This window comes from Barbus barbus (assembly GCF_936440315.1).
Source record: "Barbus barbus genome assembly, chromosome: 21".
In the NCBI taxonomy this organism is placed as follows: Eukaryota; Metazoa; Chordata; class Actinopteri; order Cypriniformes; family Cyprinidae; genus Barbus; species Barbus barbus.
Genome location: NC_136749.1, coordinates 17,781,523 through 17,798,783, shown reverse-complemented (window position 1 = coordinate 17,798,783; position 17,261 = coordinate 17,781,523). Strand labels below are relative to the sequence as shown.

The window sequence follows — 17,261 nt, the reverse complement described above, 5'->3', positions numbered from 1 at the left end:
GCCCTCATCCTGCCCGAATGAAGGAACAAAGTAATTTATAAAAGCATTTCCATTTAAAACTGGAAATGACTGCTGTGAGATTTTGAACAAAAAGCAGGATATGTCGCACAGAAGTGTGTAATCATATACATTAAATACACAGACAGGGTTGAGGAGGGAGATTTGTTACCTTAGTGAAATCAACGCTGAAGCCTGCCTGGCAGAATCCCTGGCCCTCGGGGTCCGGGTTATCTACAAAGATCAGAGCAACTTCAGTAATGCAAGTCATTAGGATATGACTAAGTACATAAAGTTTCAGCACTTTGAAGACAAATCTGTAAAATATATATGTGAATGGAGGATGTGATGCAATGAAATGTAAAGTTCACAAGTTCACACTTCACAGTATTGTTAAATGAGATTAAATGTAAATATGACTGTTACGACCCTCCTATGGCTCGTGCCCGTCTAGGGCTTTTTAAGAGGGGAACACATGTAACCAGCCCAGACACACGTCCACAGACAACACTGAGTGAGATGAGAAAAACGAGAGACCACTGAATAAAGTGAATGTTTAATAAATTTATTATTAATAAATATACCATAACAAAAACCCAACCACAAAGGAAAAAGGGGAAAAATGGATTGTGCCAAACAAAAGAAAATAATATAATCAAAAAGGTTATCTAACGCATTTAACTTCTAACACTAAGCTAAAAAGAAAAGATCAAAGAAAACAATCTTCAACGTCTAGGACGTCTTAACTAAACTACACTAACTAATAAACATAAATACAATGGGTGGCACAAATCCCTAACTAGTGTTTTTATACAGACAAGGTTAACTACGTGTGTACAATGTATGTCACGTGACAATCTTACCTATCCCCTTCTCCTTTGTCGACGGCAACAATCATGAATAAGAGAGTTTTTGGACACAGCCAAAACAAAGCACAATGAGCATACATGTGAACAACGTAACGAAAATAAAACACACCAACAGTTTCTCCAACCAAAACGTCTCTCTCACAAAAGTTCTCGTTACAAAAGTTCTCTCAATACAAAGTGCTCTTTTTACACTGGCAGCAGCATGGTCTTTAAATATCCTCTTCACCAGGTGTCACTCATCATGCTGATGCAGATCCCGCCTCCCAAGGCGTGGCCATTCATCTCGTTAGTCTTGACTGACAAGCCATATAGCCAACCAGCAACAACCTAAGAAAACGAGAGTAAGAGAAACAGACAGGACGGAAAAGAAAACATACACCACACACACACACCAATACTATAAACGTCCTTACGGACGTAACACCCCCACATTTAAGATTTTAAACTCAACGTTTAAATAAAACAATAACATCAAAACGTCCTCATACCCACATTTTTGAATTCAAACTCTAGAAAGAGTATCTGCGAGGATATTCTCAGATCCTTTCTTATGGTGAATCTCAAGCTGAAAGTTCTGTATGAATAAAGCCCAACGCATTAGTCGTTGGTTTGCATTGTACATACGAGACAAAAATACGAGGGGTTGGTGATCCGTAAACACAACAATAGGCAAATTAGAAGAACCCAGATAGACTTCAAAAAATTGTAACGCCAGTAACAATGCTAAGGTTTCCTTCTCGATGGTAGAATAGTTTGCTTGATACTTGGTGAACTTACGCGAAAAGAAACATACCGGATGGTCCACTCCATCCTGAGTTTCCTGAATTAGAACTGCACCAGCGCCTACTGCGCTCGCATCAACCTCTAACTTGAACGCCCGCTCAAATTGAGGAGCGGTCAAAACGGGACTAGTACACATTAATGATTTCGCATTTTCAAAGGCTACTTGACATTCTTCTGACCACACAAATGCTTTCTTAGGGCTGAGGAGATCCGTAAGAGGGGTTACCACGGTAGCGAAATTCTTACAAAAACTTCGGTAATACCCAATCATACCCAAGAAACGCCTCAACTCTCGCCTTGTAATGGGCACCGGAAAATCGGTAATAGCCGCTACTTTCTCTTCCACCGGCTTTACTTGTCCATTTCCTACATGTTTTCCTAAATAGGTCACAGTTGCCTGACCAAACACGCATTTCGCGAGGTTAATGGTTAATGACGCACGTTCTAAACGTTCAAACACTGTGCGTAACAAAGACAAATGTTCATTCCAATCGTTGGAAAAGATCACTAAGTCGTCTAAATATGCTCTACAATTCGGGACGCCAGCGAGAACAGTTTGTATCAACCGCTGGAACGTCGCAGGTGCGTTTCGTAACCCGAATGCCATAACCTGATACTGTAGGAAGGAATCTGGTGTAACGAAGGCAGATATATCCGATGCACGTGGTGTTAGCGGTACTTGCCAATACCCTTTCAGTAGGTCAAGTTTACTAACGAATCTAGCGGACCCAACACTATCAACGCAATCCTCCATTCTCGGTAATGGATAACAATCAGGTACGGTGACAGCATTAACCTTTCGGTAATCCGTACAGAAACGAAAAGTACCATCCGGTTTCTTTACCAAAAGACATGGGGAACTCCACGGACTATAACTATGACGAGCTAAATCATTTTGTAACAAATAGTCTGTTTCGTTCTTCATTGCAGATCTCTTAACTTCGTTAACACGATAAGGATGTTGCTTTATCGGTTTAGCATCTTTAACTTCGATGTCATGTTCTAGTACGCTAGTCTGAGATGGAACATCAGCAAAGAGAGCTGGAAATGAGCTGATAAGCTCCATCACATCACCTCTTTTCTCCTTAGTTAGAGAAGACAAGTGAGAAGGCAAATTAGACAGTATAGCAGAGTTTTCCAACTTACTACACTGGTGCGGAGTATTTCTCACCATCAATCCATCCTCATCAGCACTCGTATCACCTTCTACAGCAGACAAAACTGGTGACGTTACTAATACCACTGTATTGTCAGTGTCCTGCTTCACAGGTTCACATACGTCACGTTCATGATATGCTTTAATCATGTTAATGTGGCAAACGCGCGTCTTGCGCCGTCTGTCAGGAGTGCCAATTACATAGTCCGTATCACTAAGTTTCCTAACAATATTATACGGACCCGAAAATTTTGCAGATAGAGCAGACCCTGGTATCGGTAGTAATACCACCACTTTATCATCAGGCAGAAAAGACCGTGCAACAGCATGTCTATCAAATCGATCCTTCATCTCCGATTGCGCGTTTGTCAAAAACTTATGCGCCAGATCGCATGCACTATGCAATTTTTCTCGGAATCGACTAACATACTCAAGGACACTTGTTTGCTTCTCTGTCTTACTCTCCATCATCTGATCTTTCAAAACCTTTAACGGTCCCCGAAGAGTATGTCCAAAAACCATCTCGGCCGGACTAAAACCGAGTGATTCCTGCACACTCTCGCGCACTGCAAACAATATTAAAGGAATTCCCTCATCCCAATCTTTATTTGTGTCCATACAAAATTTTCGAAGCATGGTTTTTAAAGTCTGATGAAACCTTTCAATTACCCCTTGGCTCTCAGGGTGATAGGCACTAGAAACTCGATGTTCGATGGACAAAGACCTTAATGTTTGGGTAAAAACCCGTGACAAAAAATTGGTACCTTGGTCTGTTTGGACAACTTTAGGAAGTCCAAAGGTAGAAAAGAACTTGATCAACGCCTTCAAAACAACAGGAGCCGTAATCTTCCGTAACGGAATAGCTTCGGGAAATCTGGTCGCTCTACACATAATAGTACAGAGATATTGATTACCTGCCTTTGTTTTCGGTAACGGTCCGACACAGTCAATCAGTACCTCCTCAAAAGCTTCTCCTATAACCGGAATTGGTGACAATGGAGCGGGCGAGATGACCTGATTCGGCTTTCCTGCAATTTGACACGTATGACATGTACGACAAAACTTTGCAACATCACGCTTCAACCCAGGCCAAAAAAAATGCTGCAGAATACGATGGTAAGTTTTAGTTACCCCTAAATGTCCAGAGAGCGGATGTTCATGCGCTAGACACAAAACATGAGAACGGTATTTGAATGGAACTACCACTTGATATACCACGTTCCAATCTAGATCCTCCTCAACTTTAGAACACCACTTTCGCATAAGCAAATCATTGTCTCTGAAATATGCAGTATTTCTTTTCTTAGCGGCCTCACCACTTATCACAGCAGATAAACATTTCTTCAAAGAAGAATCCTCGTTTTGTGCTATCACGATCTGAGAACGAGTAACCGGCAGATTTAACGAAATAAAGTTTTCTAACACATTCTCTGAATTTTTCACCTTAGGAACGTTTTCAGAAACTTCCTTTGTTTCCAAAACTTTCTCACGCTCCGCTAACACATTTCCCAACAATGAGTCAGCCAAGTCAACTTCACCCACTGTTTTAACTAACTGAGCACGAGTCACTGCACAAGAAGAAAACACTTCAGGGTGCAGCCTAACAACATCACCTACCAAACAAACCTGTGGAACATCAGTCACTTCTGGAACTGGCACCACTTTGCCTCCAGCTAAATCATTTCCTAAAATGAGAGTTATTCCTTTAACAGGAAGTGAGTTTCGAATTCCAACTCGTACAACACCTGAAAGCAGAGAACAGCGTAAATGTACACTATGCAAAGGCACAGACACTACTTGCATTTCTATCCCACGAATCAACACATTTGAGCCGCAATATGATTCGTCAGAGAATGGTAACACATCAGACAGCATAATTGACTGCATAGCCCCTGTATCTCGGAGAATGCAGATTTCTCTCCGATCCTCTTCCTTTCCAGATAAGGAAACGAATCCTGGCATAACGAAAGGTTTATAATTTGTGTCACAAACATCAGTACAACATGATACTTCAGACGGTAGTACAGTCTTCACTAATGCCACACTCTTCGGGGTCTTAGACTGCTGTTTACGCATAAGCACCGGACAGTCAGCAATCAAATGTCCTGGTTTATGGCAGTAAAAACAATTCCCTAACTCTTTCGATTTCGGCATTCCAGCTTTCTCTCGAAAACCTTGAGTTTGAGATGGACTAGTCACACTCTTCTCAGTGCGAGTCACGAAAAATACCCCCTTATGAGTGAGCATGAATTCATCTGCTAACACAGCCGCCTGCGCTAACGAACCAACCTTCTGTTCGTTTAAATAGACAACTACTCTGTCAGATAAACACGCCTTAAACTCCTCAAGCAGAACTAGTTCTCTTAAAGAGTTGAAATCATCCGTCTTCGTTGCACTACACCATTTATCAAAGAGAAGAGATTTCTCTCGAGAAAATTCCACAAATGTTTGTGAAGAATTCTTCTTATGGCCTCTAAACTTTTGTCGGTATGCTTCTGGAACCAACTCGTAAGCACGTAAAATGGCTAATTTTACAGCGTCATAATTCAAACTATCCTCCAAGGAAAGAGTAGAGAACACCTCTAATGCTTTACCCATTAAGCGACACTGCAACAACAAAGACCAGCAATCCCTTGGCCAACGAAAAGACATTGCAATACGCTCAAAGGCACTAAAGTAGGAATCAACTTCAGCTTCACGAAAATGTGGCACTAATATAATATTTTTACCAACATCGAATGACTCAGTTGCTACGGACGAAACAGACGTCGGGACAACAGTAGGAGTAGACACTACAGAAGGAGCACGATCCACAGTGGCAGCGGAACTGGCACGAGGGAGATCTGGCAACGCAGCGGAGCCTCCCACAATTCGCATTGCGTCAAGCTCCAGCTGTCGCATTTTTACCTGTTTCTCCGCCTCGATCTCGAATTTACGAATTTGTAATCGCAAATCCATTTCCGCCTGCCGAGCCTGTATCTTCTCCTGCGATTCAAGCTGCAAACGAGCCAAACGGACTTTAAGTCTCGTTTCGCTTTTTGAGCCAACAGACATAGGGGAGAATGGTTCAAACGGAGGTAAGCCCGCCCTAGCTTCAGCCTCAACCTCCGCCGTAGGCGTTAGCTCCTCCTCACTCACATTCTCACTCCTACCAAACGTATCCACCTCCACACTGTCCCCAACTATCTTCTCCGGCAACACAAGCACATTCAACTCCACCAAACGATTAACTACCACAGACTTAATTTCTTTTTTAAGTGACTGCCTATTTACTGAAATCTGAAAATGACTTGCGATCCTCAACAAATCATCCTTCCTACAACCATCCAATTCCTCTTGCGAAGGACTATCAAGGAACCTTTCTAATATGAACATCCTAGCGACCTGGAACAACCGCATGCACAACTTCTCAACACATGCAGTGATATCAGTGACGGTGTCATGTACTGGTTACTGTTAATTCAGTTATTATCCCGGACGAGCCCCCATTATGTTACGACCCTCCTATGGCTCGTGCCCGTCTAGGGCTTTTTAAGAGGGGAACACATGTAACCAGCCCAGACACACGTCCACAGACAACACTGAGTGAGATGAGAAAAACGAGAGACCACTGAATAAAGTGAATGTTTAATAAATTTATTATTAATAAATATACCATAACAAAAACCCAACCACAAAGGAAAAAGGGGAAAAATGGATTGTGCCAAACAAAAGAAAATAATATAATCAAAAAGGTTATCTAACGCATTTAACTTCTAACACTAAGCTAAAAAGAAAAGATCAAAGAAAACAATCTTCAACGTCTAGGACGTCTTAACTAAACTACACTAACTAATAAACATAAATACAATGGGTGGCACAAATCCCTAACTAGTGTTTTTATACAGACAAGGTTAACTACGTGTGTACAATGTATGTCACGTGACAATCTTACCTATCCCCTTCTCCTTTGTCGACGGCAACAATCATGAATAAGAGAGTTTTTGGACACAGCCAAAACAAAGCACAATGAGCATACATGTGAACAACGTAACGAAAATAAAACACACCAACAGTTTCTCCAACCAAAACGTCTCTCTCACAAAAGTTCTCGTTACAAAAGTTCTCTCAATACAAAGTGCTCTTTTTACACTGGCAGCAGCATGGTCTTTAAATATCCTCTTCACCAGGTGTCACTCATCATGCTGATGCAGATCCCGCCTCCCAAGGCGTGGCCATTCATCTCGTTAGTCTTGACTGACAAGCCATATAGCCAACCAGCAACAACCTAAGAAAACGAGAGTAAGAGAAACAGACAGGACGGAAAAGAAAACATACACCACACACACACACCAATACTATAAACGTCCTTACGGACGTAACAATGACCATCTAAATTCCTCTTTGAACTTAAAAATTATGACAATTATGACCTCTTTTAACATAAAAATTCCTCTTAAAAAATGACCTAACTACTGAATATACTGGAATGATCACACATCAGACAGTAAAATATTATAATAGTAAAATAATAATTCAGTATATTAACAATATACAGTATATTAATAATACCTGGAATGGAATACTTCATTTATTGAGTTGTAACAGTAATTATATTTATAATTATATAATTATTATTTAAAATATTATACTTTTTGGCAGCTAGTTTGATTAGATGATTATTTTTAATATATTCAGTAATTAAGTAGCCTATAACACAATTCATATTCATGAGCAAAGCCACTGCCATTTCGTGGCATCACAAATCTGTGAAAATCCTCCCAACTGTCTGCTGATCTTTGTCAAACAATGTGGCACCAATAATCTTATGCTTAATGCCAAACCCAACCATAACCAACCTCTAAATCATAGAAGATGACTGATTGAATGATGTTTAAACGCCACATCCAGGCCAAAATCTAACCTTAAAATCTGATTGGAATATAGGAATGTTGTTCTAGGACTAACAAGGATGTTGATCCAGGAACATGCTGTATGATGTACAGTAAGTTATGTCCTGTGTGTGTTGCTATAATGTATCATACAGTAGGTGGGGAGCGTTAATGAGGTGGAACATCACTTCCAAATTCCAACCCCTGTTCCCTAAAAATACAATAAACACTCGCTCTCATTCCATCCCTGTTTCTCTTTCACTCCTCTGCCAGACTTCACTTAGTATTTCATTTCTCACATTTTCTCAATACTACTGTCTTTGCAAATGTGTGTATACATGCATGAATGAGAGTGTTCATAGCAGAGAAAAACAAGATGGAATTTATCAACACCGAGCATCTCTGCCCTGAGTCTTGGCAGGGACTCCTAGCTGACCTGCCAGAGAGATGGCTGGCACTTGAAATTGTTTGACAAAGAATGAGGAAAGTAATTCACAGTCATTATGGCCTCATGTCTCATATAATGATTTCCCCTCTGAACACATTATGCAAAATTATCTTTATTAATATACCACTTCACTCTACACTAACTGTTAATCCATTCCACACATGTGTGTGTGTGCTGTGTAAATTTAAGAGAAACTAGAGTACATTTATCAACTACCATTACTGTGAATGAGACTTTAAAGTACAGGAAATAAGCAGGAAATTATATTAAAATAAACATGTGAGTTTCCCCTTTGATCTTTGGCAACGGGCACAACTGGGTAGCCTGAGAAGCAGTGGACACATCTTTGATTCTGTGTGAAAAGCAGAGCTGGCACGACTACTCATTTTTGCTAGTCGGCTAGTCATCCAAAAAAAAAATAAGTCGACTAGTTACAGGTAAGCTTATGTACAATAAATGTACAAAAAAAACATTAAAAAAACTTCGAGAAGTGTGCGTTGACGAAGAGTCTGTGAGTGTGTCAGTGTGCAGCTGAGGATGATGCAGGTGAGAAACGAAAGCATGCATACTTCATTACACAGATTTATGCTGTTTGCAACGAACAGTGCCAAAACCTCTCATGTTCCACTGGCTTATAGGTTCTGTCAGCCTTTGGGCAGAACTTGATTAATTTCAGGGCGGTATGCAAGAATTTTGGCTTGTAGGTGAAACACACTAAATGAACACAGACCATCTTAGATACACTTCTAACTTACTGTGAACATATAGTTCTGAGTTCACGCTATTTTAACTCTATTTTTCTGAGCAATTTTTCAGAATACTTTGAAATATAACTGGCCATTACAGTTTTCTATACAAAACTGTTATGCAGCTATGCTACCGTTTGGGATTAGTACGATTTTTTTTATGTCTTTGAAAGATTCTTCTTTTGCTCACCAAGGCTGCATTTACTTGACCAAAAATAAAGTAAATACAGTAAAATTGCAAAATATTACTCCCATAATTTATCAAAACTGTTTTCTGTTTGAATGCATTTAAAATGTAATTTATTCCTTTGATGACAAAGCTGAATTGTCAGCAGCCATTACTCCAGTCTTCAGTGTCATATGATCCTTCAGAAATCATCATGTTGAAAATAGTTGTGTTGTTTAATAATTTTGTGGAAATCAAAACATTTTTTTCAGGATTCTTTGATTAATTCTAAAGTTCAAAACAACATTTATTTAAAACAGATTTTTTTGTACCAATATAAAAGACTTTACAATCACTTTTGATCAACTGAATGATTCTTTGATAAAAGTATTCTGAATTTTATTTAAACATTTTTTTATATATATAATAATACAGTATGTATGTATGTATGTATGTATGTATGTATATATATATGCCCTCCATAAGTATTGGAACAGTAAAAACAAAATTGCTCTGTTGGCTGTGGAGTTAAGACATTTGCAAATATGATTAAAACATTTATATGAGACAAAACTACAGAATGTCACATTTTATTATTAGCCGTTTCAACACATACATGTTTCACCAAATAAAAAGAACAGCACTTTTAGAGTTCATCCCACTCATTGATGTGAGCATAAGTATTGGGACAGTTGAACATAAGGCAGATATAAAAGATTAAACGCTATTATTTAGTTGCAGATCCCTTGCGCACAATCACAGCAGTGAGTCTGTGACCCATAGACATCACCAGACTCTTGGTCTCATCCTTTGAAATACTTTCCCCAGCCTTTAATGCAACCAATTCTAATTGTTTTGTTTTTTGGGGGGAGTTTCTGCCTTTACTCTCCTCTTCAGCTGGTGAAATTCATGTTCAATCGGATTTAAATCTGGAGATTGACTTGAGCAATCTAAGACTTTCCATTTCTTTGCCCTTATAAATTCCTTGACTGAACTTATAGGGTGTTTTGGGTCATTGTCCTGATGCAATATGAAGCACTTCTCAATGAATCTGGTGGCATTTTCTTGAATATTGGTAGGCAAGATGGTTTTGTACCCTTCCAAATTCATTCTGCTACTGTCATCATGCATTAAGTCATCAGTAAAGTTGAGAGGGCCTGTTCCAGAGGCAGCCATACATGCCCTTGCCATGACACCACCTCCACCATGCTTTACAGATGAGGCTGTATGCTTGGGATCATTACAGTTCCTTTTTTTCCTCCACATTTTTGCTTTCCCATCACTTAGATAAAGGTTCGTCTTTGTCTCATCGGTCCATAAACACAGTTCCAAAACTCTTCTGGCTCACCTTTGTGCTTTTTTGCAAACTCTAATCTTGCCTTTCTATTTTTGGTGCTGGTCAGAGGTTTGCATCTTGCTGTGTAGCATCTGTTATTCTGAGTCAAAGTCTCCTGAGGACAGTAGATTGTCAGAGCATCACCCCAGCTTTCTGGAAGTTGTTGGTGATTTTACAGACACGTCTTTTAGGGTTCATTTTCACAGTTTTTATGATTTGTCTGTCATCAACTACTGTTGATTTCTCAACCGATCAGGTAGTTGTACAGGTAGGTTGCTGGTGGGTTTCAAACTCTTGATTTCTCCATGCCCTTTATTTTTGCTAGAGCTCTAACTGACTTCCTTTTTTCTTTTAGCATCCAAATTGCTTGCTTTTCTCTCAAAGTCAGCTCCCTCATCTTCATCCTGGTTTGTGTGTGTCATCATCGAATGCAAGATTCAGAATACAGAAGTAATGGATATAACTGATACAACACATTCCCTGCTTTTAATATCTGAAGAATTACTACAACAGGACACAGCTGATCACTTAGAAAGAGCTGTGAGGCAACTGTTCCAATACTTATGCTCACATCAGATAGAGGGATGAAACTCTAAAAGTGCAGAAATTCTTAGCTGGTCAAACATCTATGTGATATTGAATCACCCAATAATAAAATGTGACATTCTGTAGTTTTGTCTCATATTCATCTTTTAATCATATTTGTAAATGTCTTGACTCCACAGCCAACAGAGCAATTTTGTCTTTACTGTTCCAATACTTATGGAACTGTATAAATCTTACGGACCCCAAACTTCTGAATGTAATGCAGATGTGAACAGGAAATTCATTCATTCATTCTAAACAACCTGAGATATGCTAACTTTAGTAAAGCTTAAAAACATGCTTTTAAATTTGCAAGTAAAGTTAACCGCACGCTCACTGGTTCTGTGCCACTCTTTGTTTCTTGGTGTGTGTGAGTGTACCTGGCATTCTCTATGTTATGGGAACAAATATCCCCACAAGCCTGCAGTAGTAAAAGCAGTAAATTTTGACATTCTTTTGGTCTCAATGAAGAAAACAGCTCATAAATCGTACAGAATGAAGTCTAAAAATCTAAAATAGCAGAAAGTTTTGTGTGAGGGGTAGGGTTAGGGTAAGGGGAAAGAAAATACAGTGTGTCTAGTATAAAAAACCCCCACTACGTCTTACGGAATGTCCCCATAAAACATGGGAAAACCAGTGTGTGTGTGTGTGTGTGTGTGTGTGAAATACTCACTGGTTCGACATGGAGAATACTCAGCATAGGCACTGAAGTTCTGCACAGCCACATAACAAGTTCCCACTGGATCCATCTCACTGCTGACCTTCACTGTCCTCCAGTGATAGAGGGGCGCACAAGCCTACAGAACCACCCAAACACCATGTTACTGTAAATAACAGCAGGCATAGATCATAAAGAGACTACTTAGGACAGAGCTGGAGATGAAAAAAACATCCAGTCTTCTGTAATTTTCTGAATAAAACCATTTGAAAGAGCAAAATGTTTCCGTATTTGATTATTTGGAGAACATCAGTCACATTTGGGAACCATGCCTTCCCTCATGTAATAACTCTGGGCTTTTTCTTTCAAACATCAGCAGTTCTCCACCTTGCATAGTCAACCTCAAATCAACATTTTCCAAAACCCCCTCAGTAATGGGACAGAGCCACATTTCCTATCTAAACATTTCTCCAAAACAACACTCCCGTGCATTCATGAATGAAACTCTGATTCTGGCTCCCATGCATTCATGAATGAAACACTAATGCTATTAAACAGCATTAAACCCATTGATGGGCAGCTACTTACTGATAAAGAGTAGAGTTTCCAACCGCATCCATGAATGCACGGAAGCATGTGTCCAGCATGAGGATGACTGCAAATGGTCTTTAACTGGATTATGTTTCTGAGCATCACTTACCACCACTTTGCCTTTGTGGGTCCTGACTGTGGCTCCAAACCACTGATGGGATTTAAATTCTAGAGGCTCCCGTGTCCCGTTCACTTTAATCATTCGGTTATCTGGACAAGAGAGGGGAAGAATGAAAGTTACAGAAAAACAGAGTGGGACTTCATTACATAATAAACAGAAAACATCAGGCAGCTGAGAAATGTAACACATTGTGAACACTTGTGCCAATATATTCATTTTTGAACAACATGAGCCATGAAACAGCAAATTAGGTTTCAAATGAGTCTGAGTGTGTTTGTTTATGTGAAGACACATCTACAGGGGGTCATTTTACTCAGAGTGTGTACACACAGCTACATGATTCTGCGGATCTGTGTCTACAGGGGTTCTGTGTGATCCAGGAAAGATCTCGCTACAGCTGGACCTGTTTAGAGCTCCATAAGGTACAGTCTACACCTCATAAAAACACATCAACTCTAATCCTTCTCTGCTTTCTTCTCTCCATCTCTCAGGCCTTTACTATGGGCCTTTTTCTTGATATGTAAGTCTTATACTTTGGCTTGCACAATAAGATTTCACAGCCATTTTCTTTTTTTATATAACTTTCTTAAAAGACTCACCACTAAGGCAAGCATCACCATTAATACTGTGAAGATAAGTGACCAATTTCAAACACTAACAGTCACATTTACTTTTATTCAGCGACTTTTCCTAGTTAAAATTGTATCATTTCAATTTGGTCACATAAAATTTGCTGGGTTAACAAAAAGAAAGCTGTATGGCTACACTATTTCCTACACTATTGACAATGGACAACTGACTTTTTTGACAGTGAATTTTAATAAAACATTTCACTAATTTGACCACTCCTTAAATATTAACATTTGGGACAAAGCACATAGCCTGTTTCTCGCTGTCTGTGCTATGAATATGTATACCTTAAACAAAAACTTTTCTGTTGAAAAGAGGCTGCTACTCCTATTCTAAAGCATTTGATTCATGATATTCACCTGGCAATAAAATTCTGTAGACTTGCTATGAAAGAGGAACCTGAGACTCCTCCCATCACACCCTAACAACCACAAGTCAACACTTTAGGATCATAGTGGTGAGTTTTGCACAAGAACGCACTAAAAATTTGTATCCAAAGGGCCTCATGCCAAAACTTTTTTTTTCTTAAATGAAAGTTTAGCTACAATTTGAGTGTGTTTATATTATGTTTTGCAAGCCTGTAAGTGATATTACCATTGCATTGAAGGAATTTGAGTGATGTCTACAGAATGGATGAACACTTAATAACACTAAACAGACACAAACATACTCGTGCAGTACTATTTTCAATTTATAAACAAGAGACAGTAAAAAACAGAAAAACATGAAACAGGCCAAAAATTCAGGACATTCTGCTTAAATGAACACATGTTCTGGTGTCACAGACTGCGCTAAAATGCAAGGCCAGATTCACAATATAAAAACACAGCAGGGCATCATTTGGTGCTTTAAAACATCTGTTTCATTTTTGGGTTCAAAAACACATGCTTGTCATTTTTTGCATTGATATAAATTAGTTGTAAATGATTCCTCCTGTTATGAATGAAAGCTCCTATAGTAGTAACAACTGTGATCTTTTTGTAAATGAAAGTGACCTGTGCTGCTAAACAGACAGTCTTGACTTACACATTCAATCATCTCTGAATATATAAATTATTTCTGATAGTATATAATATATATATATAATTACATATTTACCTCAAATCTGTGGAATGTATCTGCTGTAAGGTCTCTATAATATCTGGACATGTAACTATGAAACTGTGTGTGAGAGGATTGTGTGAAAACTTGTGTGAAAAGGTCCACTGGTACGTGACCCTATCTGGTGTATCTAATGAATTTACTTTTCTCAGTCAGGACTGCATTAGTCTCTCACTCACTCACTCACTCACACACGCTGTCATCAGAAACGTCAGTCACACACACACGTGCCATGCCCCCCATGGAGAGCTCTGAGGGCCACAGTGGGAAGAGCACACGGGATCAAAGGTCAAGTGTGTTAAAAACAACGTGACTAATGAATCTGGAAATGTGTGTGTTCGGCATGGACGTTCTTGCTGAGTAGATGCTGGAAATGCATGACACGTTTTCTCAGACACTAACAAAGAACAGACAGCACTTCTGTCCTCCCTCATCAGGGTCTGGTCTCTTTACTTATTCCCCTTGTGTTCACAGCTCTTTTAACTCTCTCTAACATATCTCTCTCTGCCTCTCTCACCTCATCACCATCAGGCTCCTTTTAAAACCAACCATCTTGAACCAGAGCACCACTGCTTTCATCTCCAAAAGACAATCCGTTTCAATGTCAATTCCTCACGCACACTTCAGTACTTCATCTGCAAATGGTGATTTTCACTGGTTCACCTACAAATGTCTGAATATGATGATGCAAAAATGTTCAACTTCTTCCTCAAATAATAAAAAAAGCAATAATGAAATAATTGTTAAAATAAAAAAAAATGATTATTAAAAATAAACAATGACTATTATTAATATTAATATTAATATAATCTATTATCTAATAATAAAATCACATTGTTGCTCCTAAGCCATGCAAACCAATTATTACATCCATTTTTTTATGTTATAGACTGATTAAATGTAGATCCTAAAATAAATCAGTACATTTTAATGTCATTAATTCGGGAATGGATGACTCTGTTCGCCTTAATTGTTTTTGATTCACTAAAAAAGAACCGATTCATTCGAGTCGGTTGTTTGAGAATCAGTCCGCGCTGGTGGCATGGTTCTCTAGAAGGTCATGTAATAGCCTTTTCTGATAAGAGCCTACGGTAGAAACAGGAACAGCACATAAACACTGCGATCAAAGCTCCTTCTAGAGAATGCTATGAATAACACCGCGAGAAACATCAGCGCTCAAATTCCGCTGCATCCAAGTCTGTCTCCAGTCCACGCCGCGTTTCTGAGTCCAAAACCGACCACTGCATTTACCGGCAAGCCACGGCTCCCCAAAATAGTCCAGTAATATTATAAACACTCGTGCAATCTCCGTTCCAGATGACAAAATCGATTTAAATGTGATGTTTTGTGACTCAAAAGCAACGTGTCAGACAACAGACATCATCAACACCTTTTCCCTCACTAAATGAATAAGGCGACAAAGACAGCAGAACTTGTGAATAAATATATTTAAATGTAAAGATAAAATGTTGGGTTGACCTAACTAATAGACGCGCGTAATGGACGTCTAAATTACGACAGATTACGCACCGAGGTAAAGTTACGCGCCTATCCCTGGTAATTACTCCGCTCCTGAAATTTTAAACCAAACCATATGCGGTGAAATTAACTCTTTCTTGAATGTGGTTTTTGATCTTTTTATTGGAGGAACAGGAATTTGTGAAACCTACTCTAAAGATGTTGTTGTGACATCTGTGTTAGTAAATAAGATAAAGAAACAACATAGCATATGTTTCTAAATTTGCGCATTATTTTAAGTAAGAGTTTAAATGCAATACAGTAATTTGAAGAAATGCATAAAAATGCACTTAAGAAGACATCGTTACACCTGAAAGGGGCAAATTGTTTCTGAACGTTCTGTATTAGCTGACAGGTTCTAAATCATGAGGATACCTACTTGCTTTATCAAAGGGGATCTGGCGGCAGGAGTCTGGGTCTGATGCCGGCCAGGGGCAGTAGTACACCGCTCCTCCCTCCACAATCCCTGGCTGAGAGGTGTTCGCTTTAGGAGCCCCAACCAGCACCGACATGCTGGAGAGAGAAAGGCATAAATCTACACAACTGCATCCTACTGGATCAAAGTAATACATTTTTAAGTGACAAAATGAACCCCAGCAAAGTAATTTAAATGTGAGTTAGCCTCTATTCCCTCTTTCCAATTACATATCAACTTCAGGCGTCTGAGTTCACTGGTCCATATATTGGTGGTGCTGAAAAGCTTTTTGAATAAGAAGCTGCGTCAAAAGTCTCGAAAATTGTAGGCATATCCAAACTGAGTTTGTTTCTAAAGAAAGCGGTTATTACGAAATATAGCCTACTGGATGATGCCTTTGGGAGCTTGTCAATTTGATAAAAAACAACTAAATTAACACCAAAAAAGTTATTTTTTTAATCTTACTTACACGTTTCTATCTTGTGTTGGGTGGTAAAAGTCAAGCGAGTATCCAAAATAACTTTCCTCTGGTCCATTGTAAACCGTTGGCTTTTCCAAATCCAGGTTGAAAGCAGCAGCTTCGCATAAAATTGAAAATATGAGCAAAACCCCACGAAAACACACGCGGAAAAAACAAGGGTGCATGGCGTCAGCCCGGTGTCTCCAAATGTAATCCAAATGTTCTGATTAAAGATGTGCAGACTGTAAAGTATGCCCGTGTTCAGCTGTCAGAAATTGAGCGCGCGCTCCATGCGTCTGCTGCAGCTTTTTTGCAAGCTGCGCGCCTTTCTCTGCGCGAGCTCTCTGCGTACTAAACATTATAATGAGCTGCGCACGAGACAGGACTCTCGCACATCACACACAGCATCCGGCCAACTCCTTTTATGGAAACACAAACACAATATGCTCACTAAATTAGACAATTAAGAAATGAAAAGACCTTTATTACATTGCAACTACGGTATTATTAGTAGTGATAGCTATTATTAACTTGAAATATTATCGAAAAAATAACATTTTAATAAATATTAAACAAAATTAAATTACCAAATTATATAAAATATATACATTTATATGATTTGATATTGCTTATCGAAATATTGTTATATTCAGTCTAAATGAATGAATAAATAAAAACTTTGATTTTATAATTAGATAATAGGCCTATATCAAAGTTACATTAATTAATATTAAGACTGCCATATTGCTCAGATCAAGTTGTTTCAATCTGTCGACCTTAAAGCCGATGCTTTTAATTACGCAATTTTAA

General features: G+C 38.9%; 1 protein-coding gene across 1 annotated transcript in view; it reads right to left on the bottom strand.

Moving 5' to 3' along the window:
* LOC306887289 (integrin alpha-8-like) overlaps nt 1-16,804 on the bottom strand; it is a 75,228-nt gene extending 58,424 nt beyond the window's left edge. Inside the window, exons 1-5 of the mRNA XM_079444915.1 lie at nt 16,461-16,804; nt 15,956-16,089; nt 12,316-12,416; nt 11,631-11,754; nt 170-231 (exon numbers count right to left, since the gene is read on the bottom strand). Of these exons, the coding sequence (XP_079301041.1) occupies nt 170-231; nt 11,631-11,754; nt 12,316-12,416; nt 15,956-16,089; nt 16,461-16,636 (597 nt within the window). The 5' untranslated portion in view covers nt 16,637-16,804. The remainder of the gene's footprint in view (nt 1-169; nt 232-11,630; nt 11,755-12,315; nt 12,417-15,955; nt 16,090-16,460) is intronic.
* Between the last annotated feature and the right edge of the window lie 457 nt (nt 16,805-17,261).